General features: G+C 36.5%; 1 protein-coding gene across 3 annotated transcripts in view; it reads left to right on the top strand.

The window, feature by feature from the left end:
* Positions 1 to 1,015: 1,015 nt before the first annotated feature.
* Positions 1,016 to 27,464, top strand: part of LOC139966482 (tetratricopeptide repeat protein 21B-like) — a 44,175-nt gene continuing 17,726 nt past the window's right edge. For 2 of the 3 annotated variants that reach the window (XM_071969530.1, XM_071969528.1), the window contains exons 1-21: positions 1,016 to 1,124; positions 3,543 to 3,588; positions 4,612 to 4,741; positions 7,957 to 8,067; positions 9,676 to 9,740; positions 10,216 to 10,317; positions 11,194 to 11,282; positions 12,167 to 12,361; positions 12,718 to 12,802; positions 13,446 to 13,544; positions 14,227 to 14,419; positions 14,664 to 14,761; positions 16,634 to 16,834; positions 17,613 to 17,828; positions 19,749 to 19,820; positions 21,135 to 21,255; positions 22,019 to 22,122; positions 22,736 to 22,890; positions 23,401 to 23,484; positions 25,090 to 25,273; positions 26,645 to 26,783. In XM_071969530.1, coding sequence (XP_071825631.1) covers positions 3,562 to 3,588; positions 4,612 to 4,741; positions 7,957 to 8,067; positions 9,676 to 9,740; positions 10,216 to 10,317; positions 11,194 to 11,282; positions 12,167 to 12,361; positions 12,718 to 12,802; positions 13,446 to 13,544; positions 14,227 to 14,419; positions 14,664 to 14,761; positions 16,634 to 16,834; positions 17,613 to 17,828; positions 19,749 to 19,820; positions 21,135 to 21,255; positions 22,019 to 22,122; positions 22,736 to 22,890; positions 23,401 to 23,484; positions 25,090 to 25,273; positions 26,645 to 26,783 — 2,470 coding nt within the window. In that variant the 5' untranslated portion in view covers positions 1,016 to 1,124; positions 3,543 to 3,561. Of the gene's footprint in view, positions 1,155 to 3,542; positions 3,589 to 4,611; positions 4,742 to 7,956; positions 8,068 to 9,675; positions 9,741 to 10,215; positions 10,318 to 11,193; positions 11,283 to 12,166; positions 12,362 to 12,717; positions 12,803 to 13,445; positions 13,545 to 14,226; positions 14,420 to 14,663; positions 14,762 to 16,633; positions 16,835 to 17,612; positions 17,829 to 19,748; positions 19,821 to 21,134; positions 21,256 to 22,018; positions 22,123 to 22,735; positions 22,891 to 23,400; positions 23,485 to 25,089; positions 25,274 to 26,644; positions 26,784 to 27,464 lie in introns of all 3 variants that reach the window. The other variant, XM_071969529.1, reaches the window with a different exon arrangement.

The following is a 27,464-nucleotide window of genomic DNA, read 5'->3' as shown; positions in this document are numbered from 1 at the left end:
GTGTGAGAAACTTTTACAGTACCGCGAGTTACAGAAAGCCTAGCAAAGGAAAATGATAGACGTTTTTTACGATTAGACGATAGACGATTTATGTATAGCTGCACCAAAGAAGGTAAAAAATACAGAAGATTCTTTATTATGATTCCTGCAAAAATATTATTCTAGAAAGTACGCAAGTCAGACGTACTCATATTATGAAAATGAACCCAAATGGTACTATTTAAAGCTCCCGCCGATGAACGAATTGGACGATTCTAATAATATGTAAGGGTGAAAAACCTAGCTGACTTGATTCATAACTTCAAAAAGAATGGTAAGACAGTACTGATAATATCTACAAGAAAATAACAAATATTCCAAGGCCAAATAAATTCTAAAAAATGATTTCATTGCATTAATGACTGTGTGCATTATTATTATTATACAAAATTGTGAATACAATATAGCTCATCTGTTTCCTAACGAGGGAATGAAACAGCCCCTATGCCTCCGCATAGCTTTTATGTTCTGTCGAATGAGATAGATAAACCGCATTCTGTGTCAGTTTCAACCCCTTTCAATGGTACAAAGTGCATGACCGAAGGGTTTCATTATACGCGGTTTTATCTTTTATTGTTAGTTGTGGGATTTACTTTTAGCCACATGTTACAACTTTCGCTTTGATTTCATTGATTATAATCCGTTTTTATCTTCCCTAGTTCGCCAGATAAAACTATGGCCAGTCGATACACAAGTCAATGCAAGTTACGTAACGATATCTTTTTAGTCCATAGTGGTGCGTCATATTTCAGAGGAGGAATTACTAAGTTAGAATACTACCTTTAGCTTGAAGAAGAGACATGCTAGCCTAGGTGTCATATGATGATGTTATTTTTGGCCAAACTGATATTATCTGATTTAATAAAAGTATGATTATGCAATATTAATATTGCAATTGCTGATGTTAACCTGTATATAGCAAGATGATTGCCTTGAAAAGTTGATATTTTCCCTAACAGTCGATAAACAGATGGCGTTCCATATTTATGAATGTACGGCAACCCCGATTTAGTTGCTAAACAACATACCAAAGCAATTTGATAAAGTCTATCTACGAAGAAAATTCTTTTATTGGAATTCGAAAGGTGAGCACTTATAAGGAACCGTTTTGAAGGGTAATGTTACATCTGGTTGAAAAATTAATTCGTTCCATATAATATAGTTAACTTAGAGTGCCTAACTGCTGAAAAGCTGAAAGTCTAGCCTACGTCTTTTAAATTGTTGCTATCCTAACAGTACTACTAATGAACAAGTACGTAAAAGTTTAACATTAGGCTTGACTGTACTCCTACTTCTGAACGCAATATAACATTTATTAGGCTAAGGTGAATTACCGCACTGTAGGCTAGGCATACTGTAAAATGTTAGGTTTAACTTTAGTTGGCCCAGCACTCAGTACATAAGGGAATCTTACGTTAGCCTAGGCCTACAGTAGGATGATGGGTTCAGTGAACCAAAAGTAAAGCAATGCAAAATGTGCCTTGTCAGTTTAAATAAAAATAGGCCGTGGCTTTTTAGGACTAGTCGTAACAATTATTTATAAACTATTCTTACAACAAAGGCGAATTCAAGCTCAGTAAAGTAAATAAAGCAACTGCGCATGTAGTAGGGGTAACCCTAACCCTAACTTTAACCCTAAACCCCAATCCTAACCCTAACACTAGCCCTAACCGGAAATTATTGTTACTCCTGGTCGTAAAAAATAGTTCTCCTGTCATAAAAATAGCAACTGCGCATGCGTAGTCGGAAATTATTCTTACGAACAGTCGTAAGAATAGCCACTTTGATAAAAATATGTAGCCTATCCTAGACCAACAATTAATTCTGATCAATGACACATGTAAAACATAGCTTTGCCTGAACATATTTATGCAGCCAAGGTAGACTATGGCTAGAAGTTAGAATTTTTCTTGTAGAGAGATCTTAAACATGACTGGGACTTGCCATGATTGAAAGTAACAATTAACATGATAACCACTTAGCCTTCTGCATATAGGCTATAATTACTATGACAGAATACCGTCTTTCAGTTTCAGAGGGTTTTTTGGGGTGGAGTCGGCACTTCACCTTCTAAGTTCAAGTTTAACTCCAAGTTCAAGTTTCCATTACAACTCTTGATTCCTTTCTTTGATCCCCAAGTATATAACAAACTTACCATCCTGTTGGTTTATTTCATAAGTTAAAATCTCAACAAATCGGCTACATTTACACATTGCTAGACCAGTGAGGGTCACATATCGATACATTTTGACCTAATCATGGCACTCAATTTGCAGAACTTTAAGCACTTGGCAAGATTCATGTTCATGTCATAAAGTTCGGTATCTAGTTTACTGTGAAAAGTTCTGTGTGAAGAATTCTTCTTCTAATGGAAGGTAAAACCTTCAAGATGAAGATCAGAAATTGTGTTCAAATCCACTCAACCATGTATAGTTTAATTATTGGTGATCTGTTGATTTCCAATTTGTGAAATTTTGTATGTACACTGTTGTGTTCAAACTAATGTATGAAACTAACACCATTACTCAATGCCTGTGCCAAACTTAGTTCAACCTATATATTGATAGCAAATTTAGATGTTGTTCGTAATGCTATCATACAATTTGCGTTGCATATATATGTGATCAAAATCATACATATGGATTATAACATTTTTAGGAGTTTTTCAAGCATTCAGAAAACAATGGTACAGTTACTATATCACTAACACTACAATAGACGTACGTATGTCAGAAATTATATTTTTTATAAGATACCTCTAGATATATGTTATGAAATCAATACCAACAAATATTTGTAATAGGTATTATTTCAGTAATAAGCCAAAGTTTGACACAAAGTGCTTAGTCAAATTTGGTCAAGAGTTCTTGGAAACCCATGACATAATATCTATGCTAATTGCATACATGAAAAATTGCATTACAATTTTGCAAAAATTGCAAACTATAATCAAGTACTTATAAGGAGCAATTAATCATCTCTGTTTTGAGAGCAAGTAATTTTTTGGCTGGAATGAAATTCAAACCAATGTCCTCATCTATCCAGTTCTTAGTTGGTGGCGAACCCTACATACAGTATACTTAGCCATTTCCTTTGCTAGTGGATGTCTGTATTTTCAGGGATCACTGTGTTCCATTTTCATTCAATGCAATAATGAAATAAGCAGGGAAGGGGATTTCAAAAAGAAATTGAACTTATCATATATTTACTTTACATTTATTTATTTGCAACAGTGGAAAATTGACTAAGAAATTAACTTTTTAAAAATTGCAAACAAATTTTAGGGTAGATTTGGATTCAAACCCAGTGACCTAAGGATTAAAAGGTCTCTGTGCTCTACCAATTGAGCTAGTTACTGAAGTTAAAAGCCAAAGTAGGCAAATTTAATCAAGTGGGAATTCTAATATGTGCTGGTTCTTATGAACCCTCTTCTTTTTTTCTTTTTTTCCTCTGTTTGCCTATATAGTCAAGCCTTTTTGGATGTCTTTCTTTTGTTTTAACAGGTTAAACGCTGCAATCGTCATGGCTGCTGAGGATGAAACTACCTTGGTAAGAAAAAGTATATTATTTTTGCTAATCTCATATTGTTTAATTGTTAGACGCAAAAACCACACATTGGTTTTGTCTAAAGGTGAATCAATCTAAGTGAAATCAGTTATTTTTTTGGTCGCTAGTTTATCGGTCAAACTGAACATATTAAAATGAGCATAATTTCATTTAGCCTCTAGTCCCTTAGCAAAATTACAGGGTGCTGGACTACTGCAATAAAGCCATCGTTTCTCCAAAGTCATGTCCAGGAGTAAATCAATGTTAGATGTCCTTCAAGGAAATGTCAAAGCAGAAATAAATCTGTCGATGATTGTGCAAGGCTGTCCACCAATTTGGAAATTAGATCAATAAAGCTAAGGTTGGCTGAAGTCTTGAATTACTAGATTATGATACCAGTGAACAGAATTGTTAACTGTACAGGTGACAACTAAGACCTGCAGAAAGCAATTGTCCAAGCATGAGTAGGTTCACTTATTAATGTACACTGTAGTCGAAAAGTTGGCATTCAATTTAAAACAATTTCCCCTCCCCCCCCCCCTCTCCAACAGTGTGTCAGTATTCATGTAAGTTATTGTTTCAGTAACATGAGCACTTATCAGTGTGAAATAGCAATGTGTTACTAACTGCATCAAGGTTACAGTAGCAGGTCTGAGCAAAAGTTTGATGATGTTATTTATAACTGTATGAAATTTGCCAGCTATTATTGTAACGGCAAAGTGCTGCATGGTGCTATATTACAATGTATTCTTAACATCTTGTCTCTCCATGGTTGTACAGTAGTTCACAAACTTAAATAGGAGATCTATACATCTTCTCCACTTTTGACTACAATATTTAACATTTGTTAACCACTTTGTGCATCAAACTTTTTTGGAATAGCCCATCTGCCACAACTCAATGGATGTCAATGGATGGATTGTCCATAGAACACAGGACAGCTTCACTGGTAATCTAGTAGTCTACTCACAGTGAGGTTTGGAAACCAAGTTTTTTAAATCATATTTTTGGTCTTAACTTTCACAGGCTTTGCTGAACTTTTACTGTCAAGAGAAGCTTTACCATCACATGCAGAGCAGTGCAGTTGATGCTATAAGGAGATATGGAAGTGATGCAGTCTTGATATTTTTCAAAGCCTATGGGTTAATCTTAGAAGGTGAGCTAAAATCATGGAGTCTTTGAGAAGCACCTTGCATCTCTAGTAGAATTGTTAGCCAACTTCTGTTTTTGTTTCCATATACATTGTCACCAGTTCCAGAACTTGTTTCTTCTTTGCCTGAGGCAAAGGGAATTTGTGCTGTGCAAAGTTGGCAAAGTTGATACTTGGTATGTGGCTTACCCATAAGGTAGCATACACTTATTAAAAGTCCCATTGACTTATGCACTATATCATACAACTAACATGGTCTCTAAATCTAGATAAAAGTTATCACTAGCTAAATGCAACCCATTACTGGATAGCTGACAACTAGGCCATTCATGGCACCATCAATTTTCTGTATCATAAACTGTGCAGTTTTGCTATGAGAGTCTGAAGTTTTTGTCACTTGTAAACAAACCTCTTCACTCAGTAGTAAACAATTTTTGTACTCTGCTCCTGGAAGGCCTAAAGGGGTCTAAAATTGCCTCAATTGACCCAATGTTTGTATGACATGTACTTCCATTCATGCTCTTGAACATCCAAGCCACAAATATCAGATCTTGATTGATAACATATCAAAAATGATATTCTCCTACTACTTTTTGGCACTTTCCCCCCATGGAGAACACTCCATTGATATATCTGACTCGAATAGGAGTATGCCACCATAATGAGTGCAAAGTTGCCATTGTGTTAAGTGGGGTCAAAGGTAGGTCATGTGTGGTCAGCAGATGACAATATGTAAAAATCAAACTCAAGACTAACCTGGATAAAGCTTGTTATAAATATTACAGTTACCAGCATATTGTTTGTGGAATCTGCAAATGTTTCATAGTTTCTTATGGAGGTCCTCTTTAGTTTATGATAATGTTTATCAGTACCCTTCAAAATTGGCATCTGAAATGGAAATATATTTAAACAAAGTTACTGGAAATTTTTCATCATCCTTAAAAGTCTCATATACATCACATCGCAAGGATAAATAGTCGAGGAAAATATTGTATGAAGTAAACTTTTTGAAGAACATGCATCATGATGAGATTACAGACCATCTGGTGGTGATCTATATCCTGGAGATATAGATGTCTTTTAAAATGTTTCAATTATATCCTGATTTTTAAATGACTGTGCTGTCCTCTCACCCATGTCAGGGACCCACAGGTTCCATTCATAGAATTCTTAGATGAACCTCATCTTCTGTCATCCACATAAGCAAACTAGGGACCAGACTGCTGTTTCTCAGTCCCTCCCCTCCCCCCTGTAATGATGACACATTAATGAATATTCTAGTTAAATTCTGTTGCACTTTGTCATGTTCAATCCCTTCAAGATAATGAGTCTCATAAAACTCAGTTATACTATGTTTTTAAGTTTAATACTTCAATATTCTCATATGAGTTTAAAGGTTGTATTCTAGTCTTCATATGTTCTTATTCAAGTCTCCACAAAAACTTCCTTTTTTTTACCTTCTCTTCTTGTGAAGTTCATCTTAATACCCTCTTTATAACTCAGCACAGGCTGCAAGTTTTGTTACATTTCAATGTGTAGAGTTCTTCAGTTCCAAAATTTGCCCAATAGCAACCATCTTACATGATCTATGTGGTATACTAGTCAGAAACAGAAGCCTTTTTACTTTAAAAATAAGTAAAGTAATTAAAATAGTTTTGTTTCTTCATTTCCACTTTCGAAGGGTATTCCGGCAGAACCCTTCTATTTCCAGAATTTTGTGATTTAAACAAAAAGTATCACAATCCCTAAAGTTGAAGACTCGATATATGTAATTACTTTAGTTGTTTCCTATCACTATGAATCAGTAAAGCCGGTAATTGCAGTTGTCTGAACATTGCTTGGAGAGATTCACACATGCCTGGAAAAGATCCGATCGTTGTACGTACAACTCTTGTGTCTTGAATTACCACAACAACAGAAGAAGAAAAAATCAGGAACCTGCAACGAAATCGGAAACCTTTGGTGTAAATATCAGGGGGCAAGTAGGTCCCCAGTGGGATCAAGCAAGAAGTCCAAGAAGAGTTTTCAACGTTCTAAGGGTTTCGAGACATTGTTCACATATATACCTCTTATATCCTGGGGCGACAGTGATGTTACTTGATGTTGCAACTTGAATGTGTCCTTTTAATATAGAATTGTCAATCATCAGTGAAAAAAAGAGAACACCTTATAGCTACATGGTGGACGTGCAATGAAATTGCTTCCACATCCCATTAATTCCCTTTGACATGGAAATGAAAAAAAAAATACATCGAGAGAAGGAATGAGGAAAGTAAATATCCTCCACTCCTCAGACTTCATCAGCTAAAGACTGCATCCTGTTTCGATGATGATTTCTTTCTTAGATTCTTCATCAGTTACTTGACATGACTTGGGACTTGTCTACCCATAGGTAGTTTTAATGAGTTCATCAGTGCTATTGATGAAGAGTTTGTAATGCTGTCGTATCCCTCTGTGTTTGAAACACTATATTGTATACGTACTGTATATATAGTACATGTACAATGTTACCAAAAGAAGCTGAGAGTTTGGGAAGCGTAATATTAATTCTTCATCTTGTTACATTCTCAACCTATTTAAGTGGTTGTTGAGAAATTGAAACCTGAGTATCTTAAAATCGTGATGAAAGCAGCTCTGGGATTGCTACCATGCATTTGTATCATTCATGGAATGTGTCTTGCAATGCTTTAAATACCCTGTTCACTACTGTTGAAGTGATAAATTAACTACAACTTAAAAGTAAAGATGTGTTTTATACATGACAAAGAGTAACTTTCTTTCACATGTTATGACGATGGTCAATGGTATTTTCAAATAATGATTAAAAAAGTGAAATTATTGAAAGAAATACCAACTGATTAGCGTTAAGTTTCACAATATTATCCTTTGCTTATCATACCAGCAAAACTCAAATCCTTTACATGATGAAAACTTGTACACAATAAATGTTGATTTTAGTACAAATGGTGTCTGTATTCTGCTTGTATTGCACTAACATGCAAATTTGATGAACAGTAGGTGCACTGGTGCAGTGTACATGTTGGTGTGTATTTGCAAACCCGAGAATGTCCGAACAGAAATTTGTTCGTCTCAGCCAACGGGAAGACCATACCAAACATTTGACCTGTTTGTAATGATATTAGCTACATGGAAGCCTAATATAATATGTATATCATCTCCTATGTAATTTTGTTTATCTTTATATGTCGCCATACCAATAGGTAGCTCATCAGAGGCCATGCGAGAGTTGGAATCTATTAAGGATAACGAGACAGTTCACCTCTGTGCCACCATGGCTTTGATTTATGCACATAAGAAGTCAAAAAGCCAAGGTGAGTAATTTGTGCAAAATTCCATTATTTATATCTGTGAAATATTTTGGGCTAAGATTCTCGGTGGGTGCCTTGAAGGGTTGTCGATGATAGCAAAGTTAGTCTGTGTGAAACATTTTAAGTTTAGATATGATTGGTCGATCGATTTGAATAATTTTTCGTTAAAATTTCAGTTTCCATGATGTATCCCAGATATAAAAGAGTCATGTAAATGATCAAAATATGTGCAAACTAAAGTAATATACACAAGAAAATTAAGGCTTAGCACCAAGAAGTGAAAGAGAGAAGAGAAGGGGAAGTTAAATTCCTAGATATTCATAGTGATATTTTAAATTTAAACAAACCCCAACTTTTAAAGAGATTGATGCAAAATGTTTAATACACAGCGCTGGGATAAATACGTTATGACGGTTTGCACTGTAGTTTCATACCGTAGTCTAATCTGTCGACTAGGAGGGATTATTGAATTATTCAGGTATCTAGATCCATGGGTTGTCGTTGGTTATTGTTGGCAAGAACAGACGTAATCTCATCCTCAATCCATGAAGACATTTGGTAGGATGATTCGGCCTAGGCTGGCTGGCTGGCTGGCCGTCTCTTACACCATGATTAGCTCGTTTAATAATGGAGTTGATACCTTTCATATCTGAACTACCCACATTTCCATCCCAACAGACTATACAGTGTAACCATACACTGCAAAAATCACTGATTCATAAACATAGTGAGGATATGGCTACCCAGTACAGATGGTTTACACAAGTAATACAATCTTGTGTTGATATTATTACTAAATAATCAAAGTTTTCATTTCCAAGTGAGTTGATCATCCAACACTCACCAAGATGCAATAAAGGTTGAAGACTGTCTACTGTAGCTTTAAAATAGGTTGAGAGTTACATCTCCTAAAGTCACTTATCTTCTCTTTTGTCTTCTTCACAAACAAAAGTTCTTATCTGAATGTTTGACAGAACTATTTATTTGTTATCTAAATATATATATATATATATATATATATATATATATATAACAGGCTTATCAAACCAATCAGGGCAGTATCATCTGCAAACTAAATCAAGGGGCAACTGACATTTGATGACGTAGCATCTCATGTGTACACAATGAGCAAAACAAGGTGCTAAGACCATTCCTTGGGGCGCACAGGTATTTGACAAAATAATATTCCATGTACACACAATTATCACGTATTGGGATTTGTTGAAGTATTGGAATATCCATGATATTAAACCATGTGGGACATTTATGCCACGCAATTAAAATTGGCCAAAACATGATATTGACTTGTACCGACAGTGGAAGAAAGATCAAAACCCTTAAATTCTAGCCGAATGACGTAATTTCAGTTGTTGTTGCCGCTGGGAGTACAGGTTTGTATAGGCAATTTAAACTACCTTGGGTCTACGTACTTTAGTCATCAACCCTGGGCTTTAGATGCCTCAGAATAACAAGTTCACATGGCGGAACAGTCCACACAAAAGTAGACAAGTGTAGATAATCTTGTGAGTGATACATAACGAGTCTGCAAAGACGACTAACGCCAATTAAAGAGCTGTTTCTTTCTTTTTTTTCTTCAAATTTTTGGAACAGACCGTGAGGCAATGCAAGACTTAGATGCTAAACTGAAAGAGGAAAGAAAATCTGCCAATGACAAGGTACGGTGAAGACTTGCACGTAATCTTTGCTTTAAATTGTTATCACTCACTGAATCTGAAAGTTGAGTTATCCTTTATTTCTCTCTCTTTCTTGTTTCAAGTAATTGCAGTGAGGATTCTTGTATTCTTGGGACACCAATATATCATCACATTAATAGTTTGACACCATATTCCATGTAGCTGGGATGTAGAATAAATTCAAAGGCACAGTCTGTCCATTGATTTTGTTGAAAGAAGACTGAGTTTGGAATGGACACAAGTATTTTGTAGATGATGGGTCCTCAGGATGTCACTACAACCCCCACCCCCACCCTCTTACCCTCTACCACCCATTTGTTTTGTGTCAGGCAGAAAATTTTAGTTTTTAGTACATTTAACTGGAACACATTCTGTCACACTGCTGCTGAACATCTAATATTAGGACAAGTTTTTTTTTTATTTGTTTTTATCTCCCATCATTTTTTTCTTTCACCAGGCCCTCTTCTTTGCAGGTCTTTTCCTTTGGCACACCGGCAGACACGACAAAGCCAGGGAATATGTGGACCGGTCTCTGAAAATGAGTCAGGGATCAGTTGAGGTAAATAATAACTGATCTTTCAATCGCTTTTTTCTTATAATGGGCTTGATATTCACTCTTAAAAGTTTTCTCTTTGTTTAACTTTAAGGTAGTTTATACTTGCATAGTTCCCTAAGAGTCTCTCTTCTGGGTGAGTCACCATGACTCTAGAATGAAAAATCTTTTAGTTTTATAAGAGACAAAAGCCCAAACATTCATTATTGATTTGTATGATAGAGATGACTGTCGTTAACACCTTCCCCTAATCAGTTCAGAAAAATCTTTTCACCAGATGGAGAGATATCACAGATTTTACGTTCCTTCTCTCACTAAAAGGCCAAAGACTTGATCAAGTCTAAATATGACATCATCAACTTTCTTCTTCCTTCATTCGTGTGTGGTGCTCTTCATTTATTTACTATGTGTAATTTCTGTATAAAATGGAGATGGCTTTGCAAAATGCCAAATCTTAAATGTTGAATCTGTTGACCTAATGGTAGCATTGGTTTTCAATGTCAACTCTAGTAACATTCTACCTTGAAAATGTGAAAAGGAAAACAAAAGAGAAAGTAGAAACATACTGATCTTCAGAAGTACTGGTTGTTTGCACTGTTTGCATGGAACAACTAGTTATGTGTGATAGAGAAGTAGTGGAATATGTTTTTCATCATGACGTCAGTTACATAACTAGATAGTGAAATGACCTTTATTTCACAGCTACAGTACATGCAAACTGAACTTGCATCACATTTGATATCCCAAAAAGCAATGCCTGAGAACAAAGAAATGTGTCTCTTTTACGAAAGCCAGAGAAAATACATTTTTTGTGGTTGCAATTAGCCATATAATTGTCTGATTTTTTAAGCCGTCTCCAAATTTTTTGTTTACTGCAATCAGAGTATGGTCTTAAGAGCCTGGATTGACATGACTAGCGGAAGGGATGCTTACGTAAAGAAGTCATCTAAATACTTTGAAGAAGTTTTAAAGTAAGTCTTGTGGTGACTTCTGATTGATCTTTGTTTAGTTTTTATGATGCATAAAACCTGGAAGATAATAAACCTCATCTGATTTTCTAAGTATCATGGTACTTCTCTGTTAGCCTAAACTGTCTGAGGTGTTTCCTCCCACTGCAAGTTTCCTGGGTTCTGCCTGCTGCTAACTAATTTGTTTAACCTGCATAGATCACAGTGGTATTTATGTTGAATGTAGCGTCATAAGGTTGTATCTATAGTTTGTAGTAGCAGCAGTATTACCAAGTACTCATAGCTGCATGGATTCAAATAACTGTTTGAAGTAATTGATCAAAGTAACACACTATCTATCTATCTAGTTGTTTTTCTCTCCCTCAAAGATAGCATTTTTGGTGCTTTCGACATTTCTGTGTTTTTCTGACCTTCTCCCTGGTGAATTTTTATAACGTCGGTGATGATCAAATGCCAGCATAATCAAACACTATTTCAAGAAGTATCAAATTTCCTGTACCATTCCAGAATGATAGTTGAATGGTTTCAAAAGTTAATAGCTACATTGTATTGGAATTAGGCAACTGAAAAACTCTGCTCAGCTTAGCTAGGGTTAATCAATATCAAACAATAGAGATTATCTCTGCCAACCTGCAGTGCTTATTGTTTGAAAAGTTCTGTGGAACATGACAGGGTACGTCCTACACAGGCTGGCTGCAGGAGGCTGCAGCTCGATCATGCAGCAGGCTGGCTGCAATAGGCTGCAGCCCCTCATGCAGAATTCCTACCTTTGACATGGTACCTACCTTAATATATTGTTAAGATGTCTTCAGATTTCAACACAAAATCCTGCTTTCCAACTTAACTTTTCATCTTTTTTTCCCCCTCTTCCTGTTCTAATGGTTTAGCAAGTCTCCTAAGCATCTCCAAGCTATGATGGGTAAATCCAAGCTCTTTTTCCTTCGTCACAACTATTCTGGGGCATTGGAACTGATCAACGAGGTAGTCGTCTCATTTCCAGGATTTATGCCGGCCCTGGTTGAAAAAATGAGACTGCAGCTGGCATTGCAGGACTGGGAACAGACTATCGACACGGCACAAAGGTACGCCTTGTGGTTTACGGAAACGTTAAGACACCACACTGACTTATTGAATTTATTGGATTGAATTTATCAGTTTGTAAGTCACTATAATTTGGCAACATTTCATATGACAGATACCACATATATTTGTTAAGGAGAGAAAAGACATTGACATGCTGCACATCTTGAAAAAGTGGTAATAATTTTAAAGTTTCAACTACTACGCGTCTGTCAGTGCAGCTTCGTACGTTTAACACAGTGATTCAAGTTAGGGAGACGTGTGGTGTTACCATACACCACCATCAATAATAGACAGAAAAATATTAATATGCAAGTAGACAAATATGTTAATGTCACCTTTACTTTTTTATTTTAAGAGCTCTAACTCAGGATAGCAACTGCTTGGAAGCTCTCAGACTCGAGATCCTCCACTTCCTGTGTCGAGACGGGAGTTATGACGAGGTAAAAGATCTTTATTTGAACAAAAGTTTTGATCTTGAGATATAAAATTTCAGGATTAAATACGATGATGTCAGTCACTCTTGGTTCATTATTCATCCCATGATGCTTAAGTTCTGCACAGTAACCTGAACTGCCAGGCCTACCTGATCAAAAACATTTCATGTTCCTAAACATTTGTGAGTGGAAAATTATACTAGGTAAAATATGACAAGGAGGAGTATAACATGTCAATATTACTTCAAAAGTGGCTTGTTGCCTTCAATAGGCGTATCGTATTGCCCACACTTGATTCACTCATGTTTGCTCGAGAAGTGTTCTGTGATGAAATCTTTGAACATCCTCCTCTGCGTGCTGAGATTTACAACTAGCTTCCGGTTAGCTAAAACCTTTATCAGACAAAATGGCTCAAGCCCTGAATCTTGTATGTAAAGTAGCATAAATATGTCTGCAAGTTGTGGGCAGTCTAGTTTTAAGTGCCCATGTTTTGTCTTTGAAAATCTACAGATTATATTAACATGTTAAGCTTAATTTGTATGATTTGTTCAAAGTAGTTTATAAGTACGTGCTACAATCTGCAAAGGAAAGTTAGCTGCAATCCCATCACACTACTTTGACATTCTCTTTTCTTTGTGTTGTCTAATAGGCCTCTGCAAGACTCGGAGAGTTGATCCAGCTGCTTGATCGGTTCGAACCCAAGAATCCAGACATATACCTTGATTATTGTCAGACATATGCAAGACTGGTAAGAGACATGCCCCCTGTAGTTTCATGTCAAGAAATTAAATTGTTTATACGGCTCTAGTACTGTCAGAAGTAAGTCAGAATTAATATCTTATTGAGTATGACTTGTTACATCTACTGCACTTTACGTAATGTCCAGACAATTAGTCATACTGGCATATCTCTATGGCTACAGTACTGTCATACTTACATCAGACTTAAGTTAGACTTAGAAAGACCTGTTACATCTACTGCATTTTACTTCAATGTCCAGACAATCAGTCATACTGGCCTATCTCTATTGCTACAGTACTGTCAGACTTAAGTCAGACTCATTATAAAGACTTGTTACATCTTGTGCACTTTACTGAAATGTCCAGACAATGAGTCGTACCAGGCATATCTCTATGGCTACAGTACTGTCAGACTTACATCAGACTTAAGTCAGACTCAGTATAAAGACTTGTTGCATCTTCTATGGTTCTTTGCTTTACTTCTATCACTAATCTTGTCTAGTTTATTGGTGCGACAGTCCGAATTTTAAGTCTTGTCACATCTCATTACTAATTTTGATAAATAGCACCTCTCAACAACTTTGTCAAAATTAACAGCCAAACAAATTGTGTCTGTTTTTTTTTGGGGGGGGGGGCTCAAATTGAATAGGTTTACTGATTGTATTCCGTATGCGTTTGAACAATTTGCAGTGTGCCCGAAGCCCTCAAGTCTTACAACAGACGTACACCATGGTGGAACGTGCAATGGAGATCAGCCCCAACTCTGCGGAGTATCCGACGGAAGCTGGCTATCAGCTGCTCCTGCAAGGCAGGACAAGAGATGCGTTCAAATGTTACAAAAATGCCATGAAGTTGGATGAAACAAGCGTAGTAGCCTTAACAGGTATTGGAAAAGGGGGTCACTTTTTAAAAGAATTTTTTTTCTACTTTATGAAGATCAAATAATTTTCATCTATTTTTTTTTTGTTTTTTTTTTGGCAACAACATTCTCCTTTCTTTTCTTATTTGCTCCCATGGTAACCACAAGAGATCGTACCTTGGTTATCTTTCCACCTTTTATTTTGTTTGGTTAATATTATACTACAATTCCAAGACATTTTCCCTCGTTTATGTTTCTCTCGTTTCAGGAATGATTCGTTGTCAGCTTCTGGATGGAAACGTTGAAGATGCAGAGCAACAGTTGGAGTTTCTTGGAGAAATCCAGGAATCCATCGGAAAGTCAGCTGTAAGTTGTACTGATCATGCTAGCTACTAATATTATAGAAGTATCAAAAATACTATAAAAGAATAATTATTATTGTTATTATTATGATTATGATATTATAATATTATCATTTTATTATCATATATAAATATATATATATATATATATATATATATATATATATATATATATATATATATATATATAGAGTTGGTTGGTTGGCGTCTATCTTGGCGCAGAGTGCTCTATAGCCGGTGGACAGAGCGGAATATAGAGTTGTCTGATGATCGCTCAACGCGTGAAACTCTTGAGTTACAACTACTAGTGTTCCACTAGTCTCAACATATATATATATATATATATATATATATATATATATATATATATTATTATTATACTATCATTATTATATTATTAAAAGTTTTATAAAAAATTCTTATTAAATGTATTAGAAATGCTGTGCTCTCTTTCACAACCATATTTCACTTTCACACCTCAAGTTCACTGTTATATTTTCTGCATGAAAAAATGTACTATGCAAATATGTAAAGAATTTATTTTTATATTATCTTTTTGTTTTTTGGGGGGGGGGTTGTATCAAGAAAGGGAGTAGCTGGTTGTTACCCTCAACAGTTAACAACGACAACATCAACAGCTGCAGCCCCGATTCATTATGCAGAGTAGGGTGTCATTTTGTCTTGACCAAGTGTTGAAGTTTGATCTGGAAATTAAGTAACATTGTTAACATTTTTAAACATTAATGTCACTCCTCCCCTCAATCAACATATATCCCATCTAATCTATCTAGCCCAACAACACATTAAACCCATCAGAGGTGGCAAGGTCATCTCCTCTTCCATCTGGTTACGTCATTCAGAAGTCAATCAGAGTTTGCTTCATTGAACTTTAAAAAATGCAACGAAACTTAAAATGTTGGTTTCTCAATTTTGATGATATCTATTGAATTCTATATCTAACAGACTTTTTTCTTTTAATCCCTCAACTAAATTTTTTATCTTGACGAGAATCAAGCACTGATATGCCTAATCAAGCATGAACTATTCTCTGATATTTTCCACGTTCTCTCAGGTCTGTTCTCTGTATATGTCGCTATGTTTTCATTTTACGGGTCAGGTTACACAAGTTTTGCTGGTATTAGAATACGAATATAGCGTGTCAACCTGGTAGTTTTCATGGCGGCAATCTGCAAAAACAATCTAGTTTCTCCGTAAACGTAGATAATGCCAAGCGAAGGTTAACGCTGCAAACATTTCTTGATGCTTGAAGATACCAGACAGTTGATCTGTCCATACTTGTGTATAAAAAACAAACAGCTCTCTTTCCTGTAAAATGTTATTTTAAATTGGTTTCTAGAGTTACCAGATCTCGGATACTTGTCAAACTGTCTGAAATGCTACCGGTGGGGAATTTGCTGTCATGGTAGTTGCTGTAGGAAGTAATTCTTCTCCTGAAAGACAGAAATCCCTTATACGAGTGCAAATGTTTTAGTGTGAAGATAAATATACCTAAAAAACAACTGGGGCATGCTTGTGGCAACGATGATACCAGCAATATGCATAGTCTGCGAATCTGCAATATGTCGTCCATATTTTAGTAATGTTTTGGCCTTTTGAAATACCTTAGTAACAAGTAATTAATATTTTCCATTGCCGAACACACCGCCGAAATTGTTCATAGAACCTTGCCGAACGTGATCAGGTCCGTGAGAAAAACATCCCGATTATATGGTAAAATAATATTACGAATGGCTGGGTTATTGTAAAATGAGCCTACTTATATTCATGTTATGAATGAATTTATTGACCTTTTTTCAATAATTTTTCAAAATGAATCATCGATGAGTAATAGCTCCTCCTCCCTGTTCTCCCGCAGGAGATTCTGTACCTGAAGGCACTGTTGGCGCGAAAGAAGAACAAACCGAGAGAGGAGATCGTAGAGTTGCTCAACGAAGCCAGCCAGGTCCACTTTGCATCACTGAAAGGCCTCCCTCTAGGCACATCGTATTTCACGCAATTGAACCCCGACTTTGTCCTTGAGATCGTACAGGATTACCTGCTCTATGCACCAACGGAGGTTTGTGATTTTAATCGTAGTCTTCTGCCGTTCCAAAGGTTAACGCAGAATTCTCGGGAAATGATTCAAAATTTTTAGCCTTCCGCAGTTTCTTTGGTTTTGATCTGTCACTCACTCTGTGTGTAATGAGGCAGGTAAGATGCAGCCATGGGTTAAGTAATGATATTTGTCAGAGATCTATGCAGTGGAAGGTTTAACAGTCTTCTTTCCCAGTGATCTTAACATTTGATTAAGGATACTTGCAAAAAGAGGATAGCTATAGTTAGAAGAAAATCTTACCCTCTTATTGATGAAACAGGGCACATCCCGGTGAAAGTTGAAAGTAAGTTCTTCATGGCATTATCAAGATGCTGGTACTTGATATTTGTCACAGATTGTACCATAAGTGAAACTTGATGCAAACAGGTGTGATGTCATATCTGCACGCTCAGTGACAACACTAAGAGGGCGGAGGGGGGGGGGGGCATGGGGGGAATTCCATGATGTGCACTTTGTACAGGTGCCTTTTTGCACTCCCTAAATATTTGCCAGCAAATTCATTGAAGTACAGTTCTTTTATAACCTTGGATAGGGAGTGCTCTCCCAATTTCTGATCTCGAAGACTGTTGTAAATGTCACATTGCATGGTCTAGAGCCGCACACAGTTATTAGTCACAATCTGTTGTGTATGTATCCTTGTTTCAAACAAGTTTAATCTTACTTGTGTCGCAGATCAAATGCCGCAACTTTATATCTCTCGATCTCTCTCCCCTCCCAATCCCCCCCCTCCCCCTTACAGCCACAGGCTGCTGGTCAACCGGTCAGTTCTGTTCTACAGAGATGTAATGCTGTATTAGAGCCCATCACCAAGGCAGTCCCTGGTCTGGTAGACTCATTTTATCTCATCGGAAAAGTCAGATACCTAATGGGCCAGGTGGACCAAGCCCAAGCAAGTCTACAAAAGTGCCTGGATGCCAAACCTCAGTTTGCAGATGCCCACCTCCTCATGGCACAGGTACTAAATGTATTTTGAAGAATGAGTTTCCATTTAGAAGATGACTATTGTTATGTACACCATTTCGTCCTTGTATAATTGTGTAAAACATATATAATATAGTCCTTATTTAAGCTCTTTTGCATGAATATATTTGAAAAAAGAAGACTTCTTTCCTGGTTCTTCCTTCTTTATAGACCTTATATTAAGGTCATAGAAGAAACAGTTTTGGCTACAAATGAGAGCAATTAGTACCTAATTGATGAAACCATAAACCAATCAAGGGAGCTGTCTGACATTTTCAATGTGATTTATAGTTTTGCATCCCTACAATTGACCCGATGCAATAAGGTTGCATTTTAAGAGAGGCAACATATTTGATTGGCCACTTGGACAGCAGTAAGGTTTGAAGGACAATTACGTTATCCATTTGACAGTAAGCCTTCGAACTCAGCTGTGGCTTTTGTAATTTTTTTAGTTCTCCCTGTGTGGTGGACTACCATGCAAATGTTGTCAGAAAATTTAACTCACATCCACTATTTTAGCACAAATCTCATCACATTTCCCTCACCTCTCCCACTCCATTCACCTTCCCATTCCCAAACCCCTCTCATTCCTACATCCCTCCAGTTATCTCACCTCTCCCATTCCCTTCACCCATCCCATTCCCACATCCCTCCCATTCCCACACCTCTCCAGTATCTAACCTCTCCCATTCCCATTCCCTTCACCCAACCCATTCCCACATCCCTCCCATTCCCACACCCCTCCAGTTATCTCACCTCTCCCATTCCCTTCACCCATCCCATTGCCACATCCCTCCCATTCCCACACCCCTCCAGTATCTAACCTCTCCCATTCCCATTCCCTTCACCCAACCCATTCCCACATCCCTCCCATTCCCACACCCCTCCAGTTATCTCACCTCTCCCATTCCCTTCACCCATCCCATTCCAAAACCCGTCTAATTGCCTTTCCCATACCACATCACCTCGCCCATCCCAAACCCCTCCACTTATCTCACCCATCCCATTCCCACACCTATCTAATTACCTCTCCCATACCCCATCACCTCTCCCAATTCGCTTCCCAAACCCCTCCAGTTATCTCACCCATTCCATTCCCACACCCATCCCGTCCCACATAATTACCTCTCCCAGACCCCATCCCCCTCCCATCCACACACTCTGTACACCGTTGCTGTTACTATCAACTATTACCTATGTTCATATGCCGCATTCCTCAGAAGGTATATCTTGTGCCTCTGATTTGTATTTTGCAAGTGATTTCTACAGATAATTATGAAAAAAGATCTCAACAAAAAAGTTGTAGAATTTAATAAAATTTTCAATTATTTTGCTAGATAATATAATTTACTGTACATAATGATTAGTTAGATATTAATTTGCATACTACTCCTTAGGTTTGGTACACTTGCCATACATCAATGACCAAGCATAGATTGCATTACTTGGATGATTTCTTCCTAAGCATACCCCAAAACTTAAGCCCTTCAGTATAGCTTTCGTAAATTTAACGTACACCAAATTAATGTATACCATCTTCCCCATACCTTAAGAAGGCTAGTTAACACAAACCCCCATACAGGTAAAAGAGAAAGGATGCGATGTAAAGCATCATAACCGTAGTATAAGTGATAAGTTATCTATAAAAGAAAATAGGTTTAGTAAGCTAGCTAGCTTACCTTTTTGTGTTCATATTTTACATACTGTTTAATTTTCATTATGTGTTTTCTAGACTTTTTATTCCTTTGATTTCTCTGTCTTTTTATTTTTTTTAATATTTTTTTTAGGTTTTGTAAAGTGCCTAGAGGCCTTTTGGTATTTGGCGCTATATTAAGAACTTATTTATTATTATTATTATTATAAGCAGTAATCATTTTCATTATTTTTATCATTACATTCCTTTTTGTCTTTTCAGATTTACCTTTATCAGGGTAACTTTCAACAATCGCAGCAATCTCTGGAAATGGGGCTCAGCTATAATTTTGAGGTAAGTTCCCTTTAGTGGATCGCTGTAACAGAAATGAATAAAAGAGAATGTTACCTTTGCAATGGGCCAGAAATGGTAGTGTTCCATTGTTAAGAAATCTTGCCTTTTTTTTGGTGTCCATTTGGGGATATGTGTCAGGTACAATTGAATATGTAAACTACATAGGGTATCTATTTAGGTGATATACAGTTACAGATAGTATTTTTTTAATTTGATTTTCATTTGATTTCCACCTTTCAGTGCTTCCTATTTTATCTAACAACTTTTCAATCCTAATAGCTATAAGCTGTTGGGTTGTTGTTGTTGTGAACTTCATGGTTGAGAATTCTGTCAACTTTTCTTTTTTTTAATTTATTTATATAATTTTCTCCACACTTTTCTGTCTTTGTCCTTCTCCAGTTAACTCCCGACCCTCTTACCTTAATCCTCTCTTTGTCCCTCTACAGTTTATCTCCTACCTCTCCTCTTCCCCCTGTTTGTTTCTTTTGTTCTCTCCATCCCTTGTCTACTAATTCTCTTACATCTTTCTCTTTAGTGTTCACCCTGCTCATTAACCTGTCTGTATTCTGTGTATGTATTTGTCCCCTCTCTTACTGTAACTTGTCATTCAGCCTCTGAAGAAGATCCTGCTAGGATCAAAACATCAGGCCCTCTTACTTTTACACATTCTCTTACACAGGCTCTTTAGTGGATAAGCAGTTTGCTAATAGTTATGTTTTATCTTAACTTTTTATCCAATTTGCTTCTGCTTATTCAGTTGTTATCTGGATAATCAGAAATTATTGTCAGGCTTGGATGAGTTTGTTATCAGATTGATAGCTTGTGAAAATGATTTGAGATGACTAGAATGGTTTCTATGAATCTAGTTAAAGTGTTGCCTATCACACAGATGATGAATGCAGCTCGGATTTGTGATTTGTACGGTGATAATGTTGCTCCAACAGTTTTCTAAAAGTTCACTTAAAGTACTGCCTATCCCGCTGATAAAGAACGCACTTGACCTATAAACAAGGACTGTAACATTGGTCCCCTCACGGTTGTCAAGAAGACCTCGTAACATTGGTCCACTCACAGTTGTCAAGAATTGTTTGCATACTTCTTGCATGATACTATTCCTATCCTGTTTTGGTTCATTTATCATAACTTTGGCTTTTTGAGACATTTTTAACAAACTGTTCTTTCTTAAACATATCCAACTAAATGGTGAAATTTCTGGAACATGAATCTCTGCCTTGTTCTGTCTTATATCGATGATACTCAAATATAAATATGATGATGCTTTATCCAAAATGTTTTCGGTGTTCCTGATCACAGGTACGTGAGATGCCACTGTATCACCTTATAAGAGCTAGAGCTCAAAAGAAAATGGGTCAACTCGATGACTGTGTGAAGACCTTGCAAACAGCTATGAACCTCTCGGGGGTTAAGAAGAGGTGTAAGTATGATCCATCCAATACTTGAAAACTTATGTCTGTATCGATAATATTTGTTTGATGGGTCAAAAATCAGAGAAACAGTTTCATTATGTCAAAGTTTGCACACTTTTACTTCTTAAGTTTTTTAACCATTTTCTTTACCATCATGTCTGTTCATTTTGTCCCTAGCATTTTACCTCATTCAACTGTTAAATTTGCAACTTTACAAACGTTGAAATAACATAACATGGCAGCAGTGTTTCTGTGAAGAACGTTTGGTTGGAATGTGACAGAACACATATATGCGGCATTGTATAATTTAGAGGCGGTGGGCTCTCAACTCTGCTCTATCTAAGTTGATATATATCATATAAATCATAGACCGTTTGAAAGATTCTTTCAGATTCAAAGTCAAGGATTTTTCACGAAACTTGAAGAAGTAGAGGTTTAGTTGGTTTCTTGAAATTAACATTCATAGCTTGTTAGGCTCTCTAGCGACCTTATATCTTCGTCTTCTTGATGAACTATGCACACATTAAAAGCTGGGTTTATTCTTTCTGTCTGCTCTGGAAAGGTCATTCGAAACAAAATAACAAGTCCAAGATGTGAAGCCAACACTACAAATAATTCATTCTTAGATCTGAATAAGAATGTTTATAACATTTTTTTGTTTTCTCCTTACATTAAAACTCCATATTCTCAGGAATGACTTGATATCTTTCCATATGTTTTATATGTATTTTTATTTTGTGTAATTTCTTTTCCTATCAATTTTGTCATTAGCTGGATCGGCTGCGAGAAGAAATAAAGGGGTGACCGTGTCCCTAACTGATAGAGCTTCGGTGTATCTAGAACTTGCTGAAGCTTACAGAGCAACTGATGCTCAGGTAAAAAAATCATATCAATCATTCTTTTCCAATTATTCGAGTTTCCATTTTGAAAGCAGCTTTTTGGACTTGACTTTTTGTTAAATGTTTGACAGATAAAATTTCAATATCAAATATCCTTTTTTCCTAAGTATGAAAATGTCAGAAATATCGATTTTTCAAATTTCATGTTATGTGTGCTATTGTTAGTATGAAGTGTCTACACAAAGTAATTGGTAAAACCAAAAGGCATCACCCCTTCCTTTCTAAGAAATGGTCATTTTTTATGGAAAAAAATGTAGGATATCGTCCTTGTTGGACCATTTGCAACACCAATTTTAGTGATATGAGATATAAACTAAAATATAAGAAAAACATCTTCCCTTTAATACCCGTCATTTCATAACTACCAACCTTGTATTCGTCATTCCCTGTACATCTATCTGTTCATTCACAACGAACCAGATGCTGCATAGAATTTGACCACATTCCTTGACTTAACTGCATGCAAGAGTGAACAAACTGTTTCTCCCTCAGAGGAAAATTTGGTATAAAATTTTGTCATCAAATCTGACAGATAGTCCGTTGGGAGTACAATCGCTTGCTTCACTACGTATATTTGATCTCTCACCAGCACGAGGCAGCGAAGGTGATGCAAGACGCTATTCATGAGTTTACAGGAACACCAGAAGAGATAAGAATCACCATCTCAAACGCAGAACTAGCCCTTCATAGAGGTGACATTGAACAAGCTTTGTCTATGCTCAGGAATGTCACTCCAGAACAAAGGTGAAAATTTAAAGCATTTCAAAACTAAGTAACAATCCCCGAGATACAGATATGTGGCTGGGGGGTGGGGGGAGGTAGAGAGCTGGGAGACGGGGGAGGTTGAGTCATCTCTCGTCAAATTAATTTTTGATATTTTGTTAATCGTTGCTTTTTCTTTGTGTAAATTTGATCACATGAATACTTTGGCACTCCTTATCTCATTCCACAATTCTTTCCAAGGACAATGGGCAGGGGGGGGGATCCTGGGGGTGGGGTAAAGAAGTGGTTGAATGCTCAAATGATCTTTAAATGCTCTTTTATTAAGATTTTCCAAAATAAATACGAAACATGCAACTTTGTTCTTGTTTAATTGTTGTTATATTTGCAAGAATACCAAGCACTTTTTTTTGGGGGGGGGGGGGGGGTTTATTGTTGATACCAATTTCAGTTTTGCTTTTCTCATGATAAATATTGTGTTAATAATAAAGCCATTCTCAGGTGTGATGGATGTTCTTGGTATTTTTGTTGCAGTTATTTTGTGCAAGCCAGAGTGAAGATGGGTGATATTTACCTAAATCACCGTAAAGACAGAAGACTCTATATTGCATGTATCAGGTAAAGTTAACACGACCATTGTTGTTTCTTATTTCTAATATCAGTTGTGAACAAAAAAAAGTAATTTGTACATATTGACACTTTTAGGAGAGATGTGTAGGTTTGGTAAGTAGAACATCAGCTCTGGGCCATTTAAACTCTCATTCAGGTGGATCTTAGGCCTACGAATATCATATTCAGCATCCCAAAAGAGATTGATGGATGATAACGATCTATCAGCTTACCTATTTAGGGGTATTTCCTTAATCACAAATTGGGCAGGGGGAGTAGGGTGGACGGGGGGGTTGCTGTGTTGTAAGTTGATCAGGTGCAATCTTATATTGAGTAGTACTGCCTGAAATTCTGCAGAGATCCCAGAAATTTTGCGATGTTTTGTAATACAAAAAAAGTTTACAAAGGACATCCTCAAATATTCTTGATTATGCATAGGAAGTAAGGTATTGATGATGGATGGAAGTGAAATCTTTGACAAGTGGTGTGTGACCCTTTTCTGTACTTCATGTACAGTTAATGTTATTCTATTATATGTAGAAATGGGTCCCTTGTGACCAGGAGATGGAAATCAAACATGCCGTGACCTTGGGAATCCGATAATATGCATTCCTTGAGATAAGGATATGAGTAGGCAGACCTTCAGGGGTAGTCATAATGTGAAAAAGGAAAAAAAGAAGTCACATCGAATTTGTTAAAGTCTAAAAAGGCAAAAAACAAAAGAAAAAAAGATGTAAACTTCTACACGTGTCCTTGAGCTAAGTTTTAAATTAACAGAGAAGAATTCTTAAGTGACATGAGAGATGAACTATGGTATTAAGGGAAAGAGGTACTCTTTTTTTGTTTTTTGTTTGTGTTTTTTTTTGGGGGGTTAAAAATCTTGATTTAGATTTGAGATTCAGAGAGGTGAAGAGTACTATTGCTGTTGTAGTACACCGGAAAAAATATTTAATCTTTTAACTTAAAGTATAAGTTTTTACAGCATCTGGTGCCCCATTTTTTTTTTTTTTTTTTGGACAGGGAGATGATATTCTTGTAGGGTGCTGAATTTCTGAACACTTGTCTTTAAAATTTTACTAGTCTAGATTTTATATCATTTTGATTTTATCATTGTTATTACATGGAAAGGAAAAAAATTAGCATGAAATTAGATGAGTCTCCCCTATCATGTCAATAACAATTGAAATATAACAAACTTGAATTCTATATTAAAGGATAGTATGGTGTTGAGTAATTGCAAAGCTTATAGATTTGTAATATTTTTGAATAAAATACCAACATAGGACAACCAAAGTGATTTGGTTATGTCCACACTGTCATAAGACAGTTGCAATAGATTTATAATGGTTTTAGCAGTATCGTTTCATATTACTTTGTCTGAAATGGAGAATGAATTGATCAGAAAATGCAGCATTCCTGGTCTTGATGAAATTCATAGCCTATTAACTTACTTGCGAAGGTATCTGTGTGTTTGTCTGCCTGTTTGTGTATATGTGTGGTGTGTATTATCCACTTTCAGAATACTATGTCATGAAAGTTGTTTTTTTTTGGGGGGGGGGTGTTCTGGTAAGTTTTTTTTAAATTTATTTATTGATTAATTTTTTTGTTATACAGAGAACTCTCGGACAAACAAGCAAGTACAGAAACATCTCTAATTCTTGGTGATGCCTACATGAACATTCAGGAGACTGAGAAAGCTATTACCATCTACGAACAGGCATTGAAGAAGAACCCAAAGGATAGTGCCCTAGCAAGTAAAATCGGACAGGCCTATGTAAAGACACATCAGTATGGCAAGGTGACATAGTTATTACAGACCTCATCTATCTTATTCATTTTTACTCATTGATTTCATTCTCTCATAAAACTTTAGATAGAGCAAATCTTTTCATCAGTATGTAGCAGTGAGTTTTGTAATTTATTTTTATGTTAAAATTCTTTATAGTAAAATGTTGTCAAAAAATAATTTCTCACCTTTGGTTGAAAATGCAATTTTTGATAATGTCTGTTACATCAATCTGTGATTTGCCATATGTGACCACCAAAGCCCAGCATCACTGTATAGACCATATAGTTGGATATAGATAATATCTATCTTGTGCTGCTATGGTGAGTCTCGGGCATCGGCATATATATAATATGGACCGACAATGCCAATCTGGAGACGTGCAATAAAAACCGTAGCAACCATGGAGGGTCATGTGACGGGCTCCCTTGTAGCACTCAACTCTTACATTACTCCTTGAATGCATATATTCAATAAACAACTAATGTCATGATCTCGTAGCAACCACTCATCTGGTTAAGAGGCTACGCAAACAATCTGGCCAAGTGGTACAGTTTTCCAATGTTTACTACAACTTTCAATACCAAATTTGCCATGTTGAGAAACTTTTTTTCCAATAATAATCGAACTGCATCTGGAGCATTCGTAGTTTATCAGGACTGTACACAATGTACATAGACGAAGCAGATGACAGGATTCATTGTTCCTTAGCAACGCAAGTCTCTGTATTGTTTTTGCATATAACATGTGCGTAACATGACAGGTGAAACCACCGAATGCAGTCTCTGACAAGTAGATGTTTGAATAGAAGCCTGGATCCATGCAGATCCAGCCTTTTCTGAGACAGAAAAAGTCAACCTAACACCACTATCATTCAAACCTCAGCAGTTGTGCTCAATTTTACCATAGAGACCCTTTATATAGTGGCATTTTCTTTCTTTTTTTCCGTCTGTGAAACTTGTATCGGGTTGAACTGACAAAGGGTTAAATAATATGTTAGTAGCACCTTGGATCATGTCACATGACCCTCCATGGTCGGTAGGTTTCCCTACTGTGGAGCGGGACTTCCAGATCATATGAAATGCAATGGTCGTCTGCTCTTCTTTGTGTCCAGTGTGCTAATAGGGGACATTTCTCCTTGATTGCAGAGAACAAATGCATCAACAGTATTTTGATTCCATCCTCTTAAGTTTATCTATATTCAACTCTATGGCATAGACTTGGCATACTTCTGTTTAAATTCCATAGATGCTTAATTCCACCCAGTGACTGCTTCAGCCTTAACCTTCTCCCCACCCCCCACCCCCCCCCCCCGGCCCTTCTGATTCCCTTTGCATTTCTTAATCTGCCTCTCAAACAGTATCCTTTCCTTCTCTCCTTCAGGCAATTGCATATTACGAAGCAGCTCTGAAGACTGGAGGTCAGAGTATTCTACGATTGGATCTTGGGGAATTACTCCTGAAACTGAGGCAATATGAAAAAGCCGAAAAGCACCTCCAGATGGCTCTGGAACAGAATCCTGGTAAGATTATGTTTTGTTAACAATTGATGCAAATAGGTAACAGTTTGAGGTGTTTATGGAAATTTTGTATGAAAAAAGAAAAGTTGTCAAAACTGGTATTCGAGATTAGATTCTTGTGGAGTCTACATTGAATTAAGAGGCTTATGAAGCGACTTGTACAGTTTATTTGTATAGTAAAACTACAGTAGATTTGATGAAAATGGCAGCATTGAATGGTAGGGAAGCATAGAAGGGACATGGAAATATTGATGACTTACACTAATTGAAAAACGGTAAAAATCTGAAAAATTACCGCTTTTCATAACTTGCTTAACATCTTGACATAACGTCAAAATCTGTAAATTACCGTTTTGATGAGATGTACATACTAAGTGTGTAAAACGTTAAAAACTGAAATTTTTTAACCGTTAGCCCGCTTTGTTAACATCTTGTCGAAACGTCAAGAATCTGTAAAAATTACCGTGTCGATGAGATAAACTAAGTGTATAAAACAGTGATTTTTCAGATTTGTTATGATTTACACACTTAACTTTTACATCAAATCCAAACAGTAAATTTTCCGCTCTTTGATGTTTTTGCAAAGTGTCGAAATTTTCAAAGGGATGTTCCCTCCACACTTCTGTTGAGCTGTAATTGTGTGGAAGATACAAGAATGGTACAGTATTATGTGGTCTTTATGAG

Source organism: Apostichopus japonicus, chromosome 4, assembly GCF_037975245.1.
Source record: "Apostichopus japonicus isolate 1M-3 chromosome 4, ASM3797524v1, whole genome shotgun sequence".
In the NCBI taxonomy this organism is placed as follows: Eukaryota; Metazoa; Echinodermata; class Holothuroidea; order Aspidochirotida; family Stichopodidae; genus Apostichopus; species Apostichopus japonicus.
The sequence above is the reverse complement of the archived record's forward strand: the minus strand, read 5'-3'. Positions and strand labels throughout refer to the sequence as shown.